Consider the following 12694-nt stretch of genomic DNA (forward strand, 5'->3'; position numbering starts at 1 on the left):
TGGGAGGAGGAGGAGGAGGAGGAGGAAGGCTGCTGTGCTGCAACCTGCTGCTGGGGGTCCGGGGGCGGTACCCTCCCTCCCCCCTCCATGGGGGTGCAAGGAGCTGGTGCCGCCCGACCCGGGGAGGGGGAGAAGCCCCAAAGTGGGGTGGGCGCTCCCGTGCGGCGGGGCGCGGCGCTGCCCCTTACATAAGCCCGTGACGCCAGGGGGCGGCCCGTGACGTCACGGCGGTGACGCACCCCCGGAGGCGGCCGGTTGCGGCGGGAGGTTCCCGGACCGCCCCGCGCCGCCGGGGCCGGGGCAGCACCGCGCCGGGCATGGTGTGCGGGCGGCGGGGCTGCTCCGCCGCCCGCTGCCCCCCTTCCCCTCCCACGCCGCGCCATGGAGCTGGAGAACATCGTGGCCAACACCGTCCTGCTGAAGGCCCGCGAAGGTACCGCGTGTCCCCGGTCCCGGGCTGCATCCCGCTCCCATCCCGCTCCCCGTTCCCACGCTGCATCCCGGCTCCCCTCCCCACGCACCCTCCTTGTATCCCCCTCCCCACGGCCGTCCTCGGCCCCGGTCACCCCACGCACCCCTCCGTGGGCACCCCGGGACCCCTCCATCCGGGGTGGTGGGTGGCCGGGTGGGCTCATCCCGGTTGGCATCACCGAGCCCCCGGGAGGGGACGGCTGCCCCACCGTCGTACCTGGCGCCCTGGGACACGTCCGTCCGTCTGTCCCACCCACCCTGCAGACCCAGGGACGTGGGGCAGAGAATTTAAAAAGTGATTTAGGTGCCATTTCCCCAAACGGTGCATGTGCCGAGATACCCCGGGCTCAGGTCGGTCGAGAGCCGCTCTGTCCGTTTGTCCGTCCGTCCGTGCCAGCAGGAGCGTCTGGCGTGGACAGGGCTCGCACAAGCAAAACTTCGCTGGTGCCAGGACGGCTCGGTGCAGGCCTGAGCGAAATGGGCGCTGCCAGGAAAAACACGGCCTTGCCGGTGCAGCGGTGGAGCCGCGGTGGTGCTGGTGCCACCGCCCCGGTTTGAGCCCCACCGGCAGCTGGGGTGAAGCCTTGGGGAGGGGGGGGGCAAAAAGCTGTGTGTGTCCGCACCCTTCCAGCACCGGGGCTTGGCACGGGCTCCCGGGGGAGCGCAGGCGCCTTTGTTTGCTTTTCGTTTCCTTTGGAAAACCGGCGTCTTCGTCGGTAAACCTTTGTGACCGAAAAGCAAACGACCCCGAGAGCCACCGGTGCTGGCGCAGCCCCGCGGGCGAGGCGGGAGACAGGGCGGCTCGGGGGTGATCCCATGTTTTTCTGGAAACTCCTGTTTTCTAAAGGTTTCCTTACCCCCATCGCGGTCGCTTCCAGCAGCGCTGGAGACGCTGTGGGGTCGGCTCACGTGCAGGGGCCGGAGAGGTGCCGGTGCCTTCGCTGGGGAGGGAGAGGTTTGGTGTCCGGAGCTTGGGGCAGCCAAACCGATCGCACCGGTGCTCCCTGCTCCCGGGGCTGGACCCTGCCCCTGTCCCGTGGGATCCACGCCGCCTGCCCGCGTGAGCCGAAGGCTCTTTCGAGCCAGAGCTGGAGAAGGCGGTTTTGGCCTCGGGAATGAGGGGGGGCTCTGCCGTCACGGGCGCTAAACGGGTTAATGTCGGTGTGCGACGGCTGCGAGAGGCGCCGGAAGCCGGGAAGCGGAGCGGGACGAGGGCTGGGTCCTGGCCGAGCGGCTGCTTCCCTCCTCGGTGGCGTGGGGAGGACTGGAGCCACCTCAGCGGAAAGCTGAGACCCTGCTGGCCGTAGCTGGGGGGGTCCCCATGTTTGGGGGTCACAGGCCAGCCTTATGCTGGGAGGTGTGGGGGGCTTGCACAGGTCCACCCCGGAGCAGCCATCGCTGCCACCTGTAATTGCGTTCGGCCAAATTCCTCGGTGGCCGGGGCGTGCTGGGGGGACTTGGCCTGGGCAAGCAGCCCCGTGCCCCCGTCGCTTTTGGGGGTGCTGGCAGCAGCGGTCCCATAGCACAGGCATTGCGAGACCCGGCGTTCGGACCTGGCGTGGGTGGGTGCCAGCACCAGGCTGGGCTGCAGGTTCGGGGTCTCCGTTGTTTGAGGGGCTCCCCGAGCTGCTGCCACCCGCTGCGCCCCTGGAAAGGGCATTGCCTTGCTGTGGGACCCCTCGCTTTGGCCTCGTGGCCCTTCCTGCTGCATGTCCAAAAGGTGGGGGGCTGGGGGGGCTGCTCCCCCCCGCCTGGCCCGAGGAGGGCTGCAGGGCTCTCTGGCCGGCCGGACTCCCTGGGCTTGGTGCCCAGCTCTCTGCTGGGGCCACCGGAGCTTTTGAGGGAGAGCTGGTGTCCCCGAGGGCTCCTAAAGCTCAGGGAGCCAGAAGGGCTTGTCCCGCGGAAGTGCCCGGGATAAAATCCCAGGAGCGTGCGGGCGCGGAGGAGGAGATAACAGGCGGAGGTGAGTAAGGTTTTTTATGGCTCACTGGGGCGGGGGCAGCTGGGTCCGCACCTCACGGGGGATCGGTGCCGTCTCGCTGCACACCGGCTGGTGACGGGGCATCTGGGGGGGACACACGCTCCCGCCTAGCCGCGGGGCTTTTGCTGCCGGCAGCTCTGTTGGTGTAACACACCTCCCCACGTGTGCCGTGCCGTTTGGTACGTGGGCTCCTTTCTGCTGAGGAACGGGCTTGTTTTGCTTTCAGCAGCTTTTCTGGTTGCCGCGGTCGGCTCGGCAGCGGCAGCATCCTCACAGGGCTTCCCGGTGCGGTTCACTTGGGGGAAGCAGCGCTGAGGCGAGCGCCGATTTCTCATTTTATCTTTCCTGCTGCGTCCCGCTGCCTGGCAGGCAACTGGCTCTCGCATGTACGGGCAGGGAGAAGGCAGCGGTGGGATCCCCCGGCACAGTTGCCGACCGCTCCCTGCCTGTCCTCTTTGCCGGCTGCCCTGACCCTGCAGCGGATGCCGCGGGAGAAGGGCCAGATGCCTCCAGCACGTCCCTGCCGGTGCTCCGCTCCCAGCACCGAGGGATCCATGCTGGGGGGGGGGGTCCCCTGCCCTCGCTGCAGCCCCACGCCGGGCCGGGAACGGCTGCCGGCCCTTCGTACGGCTCCGCTGGGATCCGGCTCCACCCTGGGAAGCCACGGCCAAGGCGAGGGCAGGGCCGCTTCTGCAGGGGGGCTGTGGGTGGTGGGGGGGACGTGGGCTGGGGTGGTCCTGCCCCGCTGGGCTTGGGGCTCGGTGCCTGCACCTGCCCGTCCCGCAGGTGCTCTGCCTGCATGGACACATGCGCTGCCTGCACGGATGCGCACGCTGCCTGCAGCGGAGATGGCAGCCATGTCTTGTTGTCCGGGCTGGCATGGAAAGCCACCTGGGCTACTGTGGCACGGGGGAGGGGGGTCCCACTTCACAGGTCCAGGGCTGTAGGGTGCAGCCTGATGCTCTGGGATGAGAAGGGGGAGCTGAAACCCCCCGGGAGCAGCCGTGTGCGGCAGGAGCAGACTGAGGAGTTGCCGGGGCTCCCCCTGCCCTGGGGATTTTGTGTCGGCTCAATGCAAGGATTGTATATGATACAATTTCTTTTTCCCCCCTTTACTTTGAGGTCTTTAGGTCTCACACAGGCTCTAGCTCTGTCTCCTGGTGGGACCCACGTCTGCGATTCCCTCGCTGCGTTCTCCTGGTGGGAGAGGTGGTGGTGGGTGTGCTGGGGAGGGAATGGGACGGGTTTTGCTCAGGCTGAGCACCCTGCGAGTGGAGGAGCGGGTCCCACTCCGAGCACCGCTCCCCCTTCACCCAGGGGCCCAGGCGGGAGCTGGGGTGGCCCTGCCACGGGTGGGTTTTGGTGTAGCCTCACCCGGGGATGCACTGGGCTCCGGACATGCCCTGGGGACGCGGTGCTGGTCCCTGCTCGCCCTTGGCTGTGCCGTGTGGACCAGGGAAGGAGGATGCTGCAGCAGAAGCCTGTGTGGAGGCAAAACGCTTCTGGCTTGAGCCTCCCCGTGTGCTCAGCTCCCCTCCTTGCCACCCAGCCCGCAGCGAGCTCCGGCAGAGCCTGGCCGAGAGCACGTCCCCGGGGCTCAGCCAGGGGAGATGCACTGGGGCGCAGGTGACAAGTGTTAATTTATGTTTATTGTTGCAGCAAACAGGTTGAAATTTGGAAGGAGCGCCGTAAAGCATCGGGCGGTGCGGGGTGCCAGGGGCTGATCCCTGCAGAGCCTGTGGAAGAGGCAGGGAGGGAATGGCGTGGGTAGCGTGCCGCTGAGCCGGGCCACGAAACCGCAGCCTCTGAGCATCCCTGCGAGGTGGGGGCTGCCTGGGCCACCCATGTCGGGTGGATCCTGGGGTGGGCCTGGGTCCTTGCCTGGGCATCACCCCCGTGCCAGCTGCCTGGGGGAGTCCAGCCTGGGCACCGTGGGGCAAGGGGAGCGGCTGCTCCTCTTCCTCGGGCGCCGAGTGCTCGGGACCCCGTGCCGCCGGTGTCAGGGTGAGCAGGGTGCCCGGGGACCCACGCCCTCCCGCCGCCGAGCTGCTCCGCTGGCTGGCGCGGGGCTATTCCTGCCGGAGGAAGCGAGTCGATGACGGCAGGAAGCTCTGCCCGGTCCAAACGCCGGCTGTGCCGGAGCCCAGCACCGCAGCGTCCCGCGGGCTCGCCTCGGTGTCACTGGGGCCGGCAGCGGGTGGTGCTGGCCGGCCACCAGCTCAGAGCTGCGCTGATGTCAGGTCCCTGCAGGGATGACTTCACACGCCAAGCATCTGCCCGCGAGCGGCTGCTGCTGTGGGACCATCCCCTCTGCCCCCTCCTCATCCTCGGAGAGTCCCCGGCCCCGAGGAGGCAGAGGCCGGGCTGCTGCAGGACGAACGGCTCGGTGGGGAGATAAGGAAACCAGATGTTTATGGGAGGGAGCGACGCGGGGCCACGGCATTGTTCGGGGAGGAAGCCTGCGCCCGCCGGGCTCGGCCTCCCCCAGCGCCGGGTGCTGCCAAGGGGGATCCCGTTCCTGCCCTGGAGCAGGGGATCCCCACGGGTGTTTGGGGCAGGGGTCCCATCGGGGGTCAGAGCCCCTCTCCAGGACTGAGGGCGTTTTCCCACATGGCTTTAGAGTTGGCCAAAGCCCCGGTGCTGTCGGTGTGCGGGTACGTGTGTGGGTGTTAGGGTTTGGGGGTGGGGGGATACCCCAAACCGGGTGGCTCTGCAGGACTGGGCAGGGGCTCTGCCATCCCGTTCCTCCGTCGCCAGCCGGACCGGGGCCGCGGTGCCTGTCCTGCCGCGGTGCCCGTCCTGCCGACATGACCTCTTCTCTCTCTCCCCCTCGGCTGCAGGAGGTGGCGGCAAGCGGAAAGGCAGGAGCAAGAAGTGGCGGGAGATCCTCCGGTTCCCACACATCAGCCAGTGCAACGAGCTGCGGAAGGGCCTGGGTGAGCCGGGGAGGGCGCTGGGAACCGGCAGAACCGGCTCACGGGTCCCGGCACGGCGCCGGGTTGTGGACACGGCGTGTGCTTGGCACAGTGCGTGGCACGTCCCGCCTTCCCTTGCAGAGCAGGACTACGGCAGCCTGTGCCAGAAGCAGCCCATCGGCCGGCTGCTCTTCCGGCAGTTCTGCGAGACGCGGCCAGAGCTCCTGCGCTGCATCCGCTTCCTGGACGCCGTGGTGAGGGACCCCGCGGGATGCCACCGCGCCGGCTCTGCTCAGGGACGGTGACGTGCAGAGGCATTTTCCCGGGATGGGGCCGGTCGGGGTTTTGCCGAGTCCCGCGGCAGGTTTGCAGCGGGAGCCCCAGGGTAGGGGCTGCGGAGCGGTACCGGGGGGGCTGTGGGGGAGGCAGAGACCACCCCATCCCAGTGCACTGCGGGTTGTGCCGGAGGAAGGGAGCTCTCTGTCCCAGCAAGCTCCAAACGCCGCTGCGGAATCCATCCACGCCTGCCGCCGGGTTTACCCCGGCACATGGGAAACAACGAGCCTCATCAAATGATCCGTGTTTGCCGTTACCGCACGGTTTGTGTCAGCAGCGGGGTCGGCTTTCCGGGGCTGCCCGGGGGGTCGGGGGCCTCGGGGGGAGCAGCCGGAGCCTCTCGGGCGTGCAGAGACCCCACAGCCGTGGGGGCTGCTAATAGGAGACACGTGCCTGTACAGCGGCTGCTGCTTGTGCTGGCTCGTAGAGCTCTCGCAGGACGGTTTTTTTCCCCCCTTTTGAATCACTGCCCCCCTCCCCTACCTGTGGGAGACCCCCTCGGGCTGCCGGCACCACCGTGAGTCCCCGGTGCAGGCAGCTGCCCGTGGCACGGGTGCAGACGGGTCCCTCGCCCCGTGGCCGGGGCAGACGTGCCTGGTTTGGGGAGGCTGGGGGCTCGGTGGGGGCACAGGGCAGAGTTGTGCCCGGTGCCGCCGTCTGCAGCACCCTCCTCTCCCCGGGCATCCCAGGCGGACTATGAGCTCTCCCCGGATGAGAAGCGGAAGGAGATGGGGGAGGAGATCATCCGCCGGTTCCTCAAGCAGGAGGTGAGTCCTGGGGGGGCTTTTCTTCCCTCATGCAACCGGAGCAGGACGGGGTGAGGATGGGATGGGAGCGGGGCAGCGGCGGGGGGCACGGGGAGTCCCTTACTGCCCACAGAGCCACGTCCCTTCTCTCCGGGCACCCACGGGTGGGATGCAGGAGCGATGCACCAGGGGTGTGGGTGTGCATCCATCTGCTCCTCTCGGCAGTCCCCAGATTTCCTGCCCGAGGTTGGCCAGCCCCACGCCAGCCAGTGCCTGCAGGACCTGGAGAAAAGCCCCTGCAAGGACCTCTTCGGCTGCTGCCTGCGGTGAGTGCCCGGCCCGGGGACAGGGGTCCTGGGGGGGCTGCGGGCAACGCTGACCGTCCCCTCTCCCCCCCGCAGCCCCCTGCATGAGTACCTGAGCGGAGACCCCTTTGCTGACTATCGGGACAGCATGTATTTCGACCGGTTCCTGCAGTGGAAGTACCTGGAGAGGTGAGCGGGGGGTCTGGAGGGGTCCAAGGGGTCTTGGGGAGGGGGGGTCCGGGGGGGTGACGGGTCTGACGTGCCCGGGGCTGTGTGTCACACACAGGCAGTCGATCACCAAGGACACATTTCGGCAGTACCGGATCCTGGGCAAGGGCGGTTTTGGAGAGGTACAGCCATGGGGAGAGGAGGGGGGGCGATGGTGGGCTGGTGGGGGCTCACTCCATCGCCATCCCCCCCGCTCCCCCCAGGTGTGCGCCTGCCAGGTGCGGGCCACGGGGAAGATGTATGCCTGCAAGAAGCTGGAGAAGAAGCGGATCAAGAAGCGGAAAGGGGAGGCGATGGCCCTGAACGAGAAGCAGATCCTGGAGAAGGTCAACAGCCGCTTTGTGGTGGGTGTCGCGCTCTCCTGGGGGTTGGGGAGTGGGAGGGGGGCCGGGGCCGGCGCTGACGGCCAGGGCGGGCACGCAGGTGAGCCTGGCGTACGCCTACGAGACGAAGGACGCGCTCTGCCTGGTGCTGACCATCATGAACGGCGGCGACCTCAAGTTCCACATCTACAACATGGGCAATCCCGGCTTCGAGGACGAGCGCGTGGTCTTCTATGCGGCAGAGATCTGCTGCGGGCTCCAGCATCTGCACCAGGAGGGCATCGTCTACCGGTGAGCGGGGCACGGGGCCGGCGGGGCGGCTGGATGGGACCGCTCTGTGCTGAGCCATCCGTCTGTCCCTGCAGGGACCTGAAGCCGGAGAACATCCTGCTGGATGATGATGGTGAGGAGGGAGCTACTGGGTCTGGCTCTGCCCACGCTCTTGGCTTTGGGGATGGGTCTCTGCCTGTGTTTTGGGGATGACGTGCAGGGATTGGGGTGGCCCTTCCCTGGGACACTGCTCTCCGTGCTGGGCACCTTCCCTGGGATGATGCCCTCAACCCCCTCCCTGCCCCAGGCCACATCAGGATCTCCGACCTGGGGCTGGCTATCAAGATCCCCGAGGGCGAGACCATCCGTGGCCGCGTGGGCACCGTCGGCTACATGGGTGAGTGTGGGGGCTGCACTGGCTGGGTGGCCCGGGGGTCCCTGTGCCGCGGCATGCCCGGCCGCTGACGGGTTCAGGGCTGTGCCTCGCAGCCCCGGAGGTGATCAACAACGAGCGCTACACCTTCAGCCCTGACTGGTGGGGCCTGGGCTGCCTGGTATACGAGATGATCGAGGGGCAGTCACCCTTCCGTGCCCGCAAGGAGCGGGTGAAGCGGGAGGAGGTGGAGAAGCGGGTGCAGGAGGACCAGGAACCCTACTCGGACAAGTTCAGCAAGGATGCTCAGGCCATCTGCAAGATGGTGAGCTGGGGGGTGGCTGGTCCCCATGGGGCCAGGGCCGGCTCCATCCCCCTGCCGTGACCTCTGGTCCCCCTCCCCAGCTCCTGGCCAAGGACCCCAAACAGCGCCTGGGCTGCAGGGCCGATGGGGCGGACGAGGTGAAGCGCCATCCCTTCTTCAAGACCATCAACTTCAAGCGCCTGGAGGCCGGAATCATGACACCCTCCTTCGTGCCGGACGTAAGGGACAGGGCAGGGGTGGGCACCCGCTACGGGGGGCAGCCCCAGTCCCCCCACTGAGGCTCTCTGGCTCCCGCAGCCCCGGGCGGTTTATTGTAAGGATGTGCTGGACATCGAGCAGTTCTCAACAGTGAAGGGCGTCAACCTGGACCAAACTGACAACGATTTCTACGCCAAGTTCGCCACCGGCAGCGTCTCCATCCCCTGGCAGAACGAGGTACGGGGGGGCGCGGGTCACCGGGGGGGTCCTGCCCTGCTGCAGCACTGCCGGGGCTGCTTGTGCCTGTCTCCTCGGTGACCCGACCCCCCCCAGATGATTGAGACCGAGTGCTTCAAGGACCTCAACGTGTTTGGACCCAGCGGGAGCCGCTCCCCCGACCTGGACTGGCAGCAGCTGCCCGAGCCCCCCAAGCGGAGCCTTCTGCAGAGGCTCTTTCGACGCCACGTAAGAGACGGGGATTTTGGGGGGGTGAGGGATGCCCTGGGGTCTCCCCGAGAAACCCCTGGCTCACTGTTTGCCATCCGTCTGTCCTTTGCAGCCCGCTGACTACAGCATCGGTGCCACCATCCACCCCCCCCACCTGGCCGCCGTGAACTCACAACCTCCCGCAGCCAACTCCGCCGGCCGAACCACGGCTCCGGCACCGTCCTGACCCCTCTCGCCGTCCCCGGGGGAGCCATGGGGGCCGGGCAGCCCCCAGGAACCCTGTGCCCTCTCAGGGTTGTCTCGGGCCGGGGATGCTCCAGAGGCGCAGCGGGATGCTGACCTGGGCGGGCAGGAGTGATGGAGGGGCACGGGGCAGGAGCAGGGGCTGCCCGACCCCAACCCCGGCAGCTCCCCGGCCCCTTTCCCCCAGCCCCAGGGCGTGTCCAGCCTGTTTTTGGGGGGTCCTGCTGCAGGACACCCCCACCTGCCCCCCCGAGCCACTGCCAGGGGAAGGGGCCAGGGCAGGGACCTATTTTTGCTGCGTTTGAGCTCGTTATCTTATCGCCAGCTCAGTGCGTGACCTCTGCGGGTGCGGGGGGAGGCTGCGGGTTTATCTGTGCTTTCCAAATAGAAACAAAGGCAGCCTTGGAGCGGGGGGTGCCCCTGGCTCCCCGGGTCCCTCCGGCAGTGCTGCGGGGTCCCCACAGTGGGAGGGATGGGGTGTCCCCAACAGAGCCCCCTCCCCGGAGGGGACACAGCCTCCCCACTCTGGCCACCACAATGTGAAATGGGCTCAGAAAAGTGAATTTTCTCCAAAAATTCTGGCTGGGATGGGGGGGAAGGGCTCCCTCCGTCCTCACGGGACCGCTCAGGGAGCCTCGGGGTGCCCCAGCCTTGCCCCGGTGGGGTGCACAAGGGCACAGCGCCTGTGGGGCTGGGGGTGCGAGGGGCAGGCAGCGCGCGTGGGCGTGCAAGGGACAGCGCACGTGGGCGCGCAAAGGGCAGGCACCGTGCATGGGCGTGCAAGGGGAGCACACGCAGGCTGGGGTGGGGCCATGCTGTGGGTGCCCAGGGCCCCCCCGCCTTCGGACCCCGGTGAATCTCTGCCTCCAGCGCCTTTGGTTTACATTCAATCCCGTTTTGTACATTTGTAAACAGTTGTAAATATTTGTACGTTGAGCGCCTGGATGTACATTTTTAAGCTAAAAGCCACAAACAGAGCTGCGTGGTGACTTTGCACGGGGACGTGGTGGGCATTTCATGGGGGTCGGGGGGGCTGTGGGGGCTTTCTTGGCTGTTTTACCTCCCCCGGTGTTTTCTCTCCCTGCTCCTGCCCCCACGGGACACGGGTGGGAGGGTGCTGGGTGCCCATCCTGGGGCAGGGCTGTGCCATCTGCCCGGGTATCCCCTTGCTGGCGTGCTGGATGCGGCCGTGCCCCCCTCCTACCCCCAGCTCAGCAGGGCCCGGCTCAGCATCGCCAGCCGAGGGTCCGACTGGGTCCGAGCTGCGGCCTCATCCTGCCCCACGCGAGTGAGCGGTACCAGAGCACGCGTGTGCTCAGCCGGCCAGACCAGCCATGGTCCCTCCTGCCCCGACGGAGAGCCACCTTCCCGGTGCTCGAGGTGGGTGCTGGGAGCCACACGCCGTCCCCACGGCCATGGCGTGGGACCCCCGGGGCCGTCCAGGGGAGATGCCAAGGTGCCATCAGGAGCTGGTGAGGGTCTGGGGGTGGGGGGGGGGGGGTGTCCCAGTGACACAGACCCTCCTGAGGGTCCCGGGTGCCTTTTTGGCACAGCTTCCCGCGGGGTGTTCACCTTGTGCACCATGGTGCGGTGTGACTGTCCCCTCCCCAGGGGCACAGAGGGGCTTGTGCCCCCCCAGCCCGGAGCCGGAGGGGCGGCTCTGCCCAGGCTGTTTTGGTTCTTCTCCCAAACAACAGCGTGTCCTTGTGCCGAGGCCTTGTGCCCGGAGCGGCTGCTCCGTCTGGGATAACAACGGGCCCGGCTGGTTTGCAGCCAGGGGGTCTCCCTGCCGCCCCGGTCCCCGCTGCTGCATCCCCTGGCTGGGGTGCTCGGGCCACCCCGGCTGCGGGGGGGGGACAGGGGTGACAAACCATGCCGGGGGGGGGGTGTCTCACCCGCTCTCCCCAGGCACCGCGGATTCGTCGGTGCTGGGCATGCGTTCGGCAGGAGCTCTGGGTTGGGAGCTCCCGGCAGCGCTCGGGGAGTTCAGCCCCTCCTGATTTTTCCTCCCCTCTGTGTGCAGACATGTGGGGACCGGGTGGACGAAGTTGGGGGGGGGGAAGCTGCAGCAGGGGCCCGGGGAGCATGTCTGCACAGAGCTGCAGCACCAGTTGGCAAGCGGGAGCGTGGCTGCGGCAGGGATTTCCCAGTAAACATTTGGGAAGGGGATAGCGCAGCTTTGGGCTTCCTCCTGGTCCCACTGGCACCTCCATCTAATTGCCCATCGAGGTGTGATGGAGAACAGCAGCCCGCGCGATGGAGAGGAGCCATCCCGGGGCGCAGGGGGACCGTTCCCGGGTGGCGGGTAGGACCCAAATCATCTCTCGGGGGGTGGGGGGGCTTGGTGGGCAGGCTGGGGGGAGGCGAGGGGCTCCCCGGGGCCGGGCCACCGGCACAGCGAGCGGCTGACCTCCCCCTTGGCCAAGTTGTTGCAACAGCAGGGAGGAAGGTCAGGTTCGCCGCAGGAGGGTGCAGGGGCTGACGTCAAAGGAAGCAGCTGGTGATTCACGGGTTCTTGGGAGCGCTGGTCTCTGGGGCCGTAACTCATCCCAGAAATGTCATTTTATCCTTGAGTGTTATCGCTGCTCTGCCATTGCCCACCGCTCCCAGCCCCGTGGCAGATAAACTGGCCTTTGGTGGAGGGACGGGGCTGTCCCTCGCTCCCAGCCCCAGGCTTGGCGCCTTAATATACTTAATATTCAGCTTTATATATGCTGAAAGACATACATAGAATGAAAAGACCTATATAGACGTGTGGGGCTCTGTGGGCAAAAGGGTGGGCTGCATGCTGTCCAAAACGCTCCTGTCGGTGTGCCGTGCGTAAAGTGTCCTCGGTGTTCCCGGGGCCCACCGGTCCCACGCAGGTTTGTGGGTGCCAGCGGTGCCGGGAGGTCCCGTGCTGCCTGCGGGGGTTTGGTCTTGTGCACCAGGGCTGTAACGTGCCAGCGCAGCGCGGGCTGTGCCGTGGGGTCTGGAGGGGGGGAATGGGCTGCCCCGGTTCTTGTGTCCTCAGCGGAGCTTGAGCTGAGCCTGGCTCCCGTGATTCCGGGATGGTTGTGCTGTGAGATGGTGATGTCCATCATTATCTGTTATTACCTGGTGTTATCTGCCATTATCCATTGTTACCTGTTGGAATTGATTATTATCCGTTATTACCCATGGCTGATGATCAGTGTGGGGCAGCGGAGCCGTGGGGTTTGTCCCTGGGCACTGCGACTGCCTGCAAAGCACCGTGCGAGCCGGGCGGGGAGGCTGTGCCTCTGTCTCCTGCCCTCATCCTGCTGTGGGACCTGCCTGCACCACCCCCCCCCACGGCTGGACCACGGACGGGGCTGGCCGGGCTCCACCGTGTCAGCGCGCTGTACGAGCACGTGCCCGCCTGTGCGTGCATCTGCTCGCCGGACGCGCTGACCCGCAGCCCCCCGGCAGATGCGCAAGGAGCCGGGTCTGGCCTTGGCCCCCGGGGCCCTGCCGTAAGTGATGGCTCTTATCTCCCCGCTGACAAGCCAGCATCCTTCAGCGGGCGTACTTAA

General features: G+C 67.3%; 1 protein-coding gene across 3 annotated transcripts; it reads left to right on the top strand.

Moving 5' to 3' along the window:
- The first annotated feature begins 244 nt into the window (after positions 1–244).
- Positions 245–10134, top strand: LOC142598284 (G protein-coupled receptor kinase 5-like). 3 transcript variants are annotated; one of them, XM_075736464.1, is made up of 16 exons: positions 245–433; positions 5293–5388; positions 5509–5660; positions 6390–6470; positions 6675–6775; positions 6851–6943; positions 7041–7104; positions 7186–7326; positions 7406–7596; positions 7671–7708; positions 7883–7972; positions 8065–8273; positions 8354–8491; positions 8571–8708; positions 8805–8936; positions 9031–10134. In XM_075736464.1, the coding sequence occupies exons 1-16, from the start codon at positions 382–384 to the stop codon at positions 9142–9144; spliced, it is 1830 nt and encodes a 609-aa protein (XP_075592579.1). In that variant the 5' UTR covers positions 245–381; the 3' UTR covers positions 9145–10134. The 3 variants fall into 3 exon arrangements, with proteins under 3 accessions (XP_075592579.1, XP_075592581.1, XP_075592582.1); XM_075736466.1 differs by having other exon boundaries at positions 246–433; positions 5509–5621; positions 6393–6470; XM_075736467.1 differs by having other exon boundaries at positions 274–433; positions 5514–5621; positions 6393–6470.
- The last annotated feature ends 2560 nt before the right edge of the window (positions 10135–12694 follow it).

The sequence above is a fragment of the Balearica regulorum genome, chromosome 27 (assembly GCF_011004875.1).
Source record: "Balearica regulorum gibbericeps isolate bBalReg1 chromosome 27, bBalReg1.pri, whole genome shotgun sequence".
NCBI classification, from domain to species: domain Eukaryota; kingdom Metazoa; phylum Chordata; class Aves; order Gruiformes; family Gruidae; genus Balearica; species Balearica regulorum.

Bases quoted from the DNA above. Each gene is read 5' to 3' on its own strand.
- LOC142598284 (XM_075736464.1), top strand. From the start codon at position 382: ATGGAGCTGGAGAACATCGTGGCCAACACCGTCCTGCTGAAGGCCCGC. The intron at 6,471-6,674 runs GTGAGTCCTGGG...TCCTCTCGGCAG, and splicing joins GCCGGTTCCTCAAGCAGGAG to TCCCCAGATTTCCTGCCCGA. The intron at 6,776-6,850 runs GTGAGTGCCCGG...TCCCCCCCGCAG, and splicing joins CTCTTCGGCTGCTGCCTGCG to CCCCCTGCATGAGTACCTGA.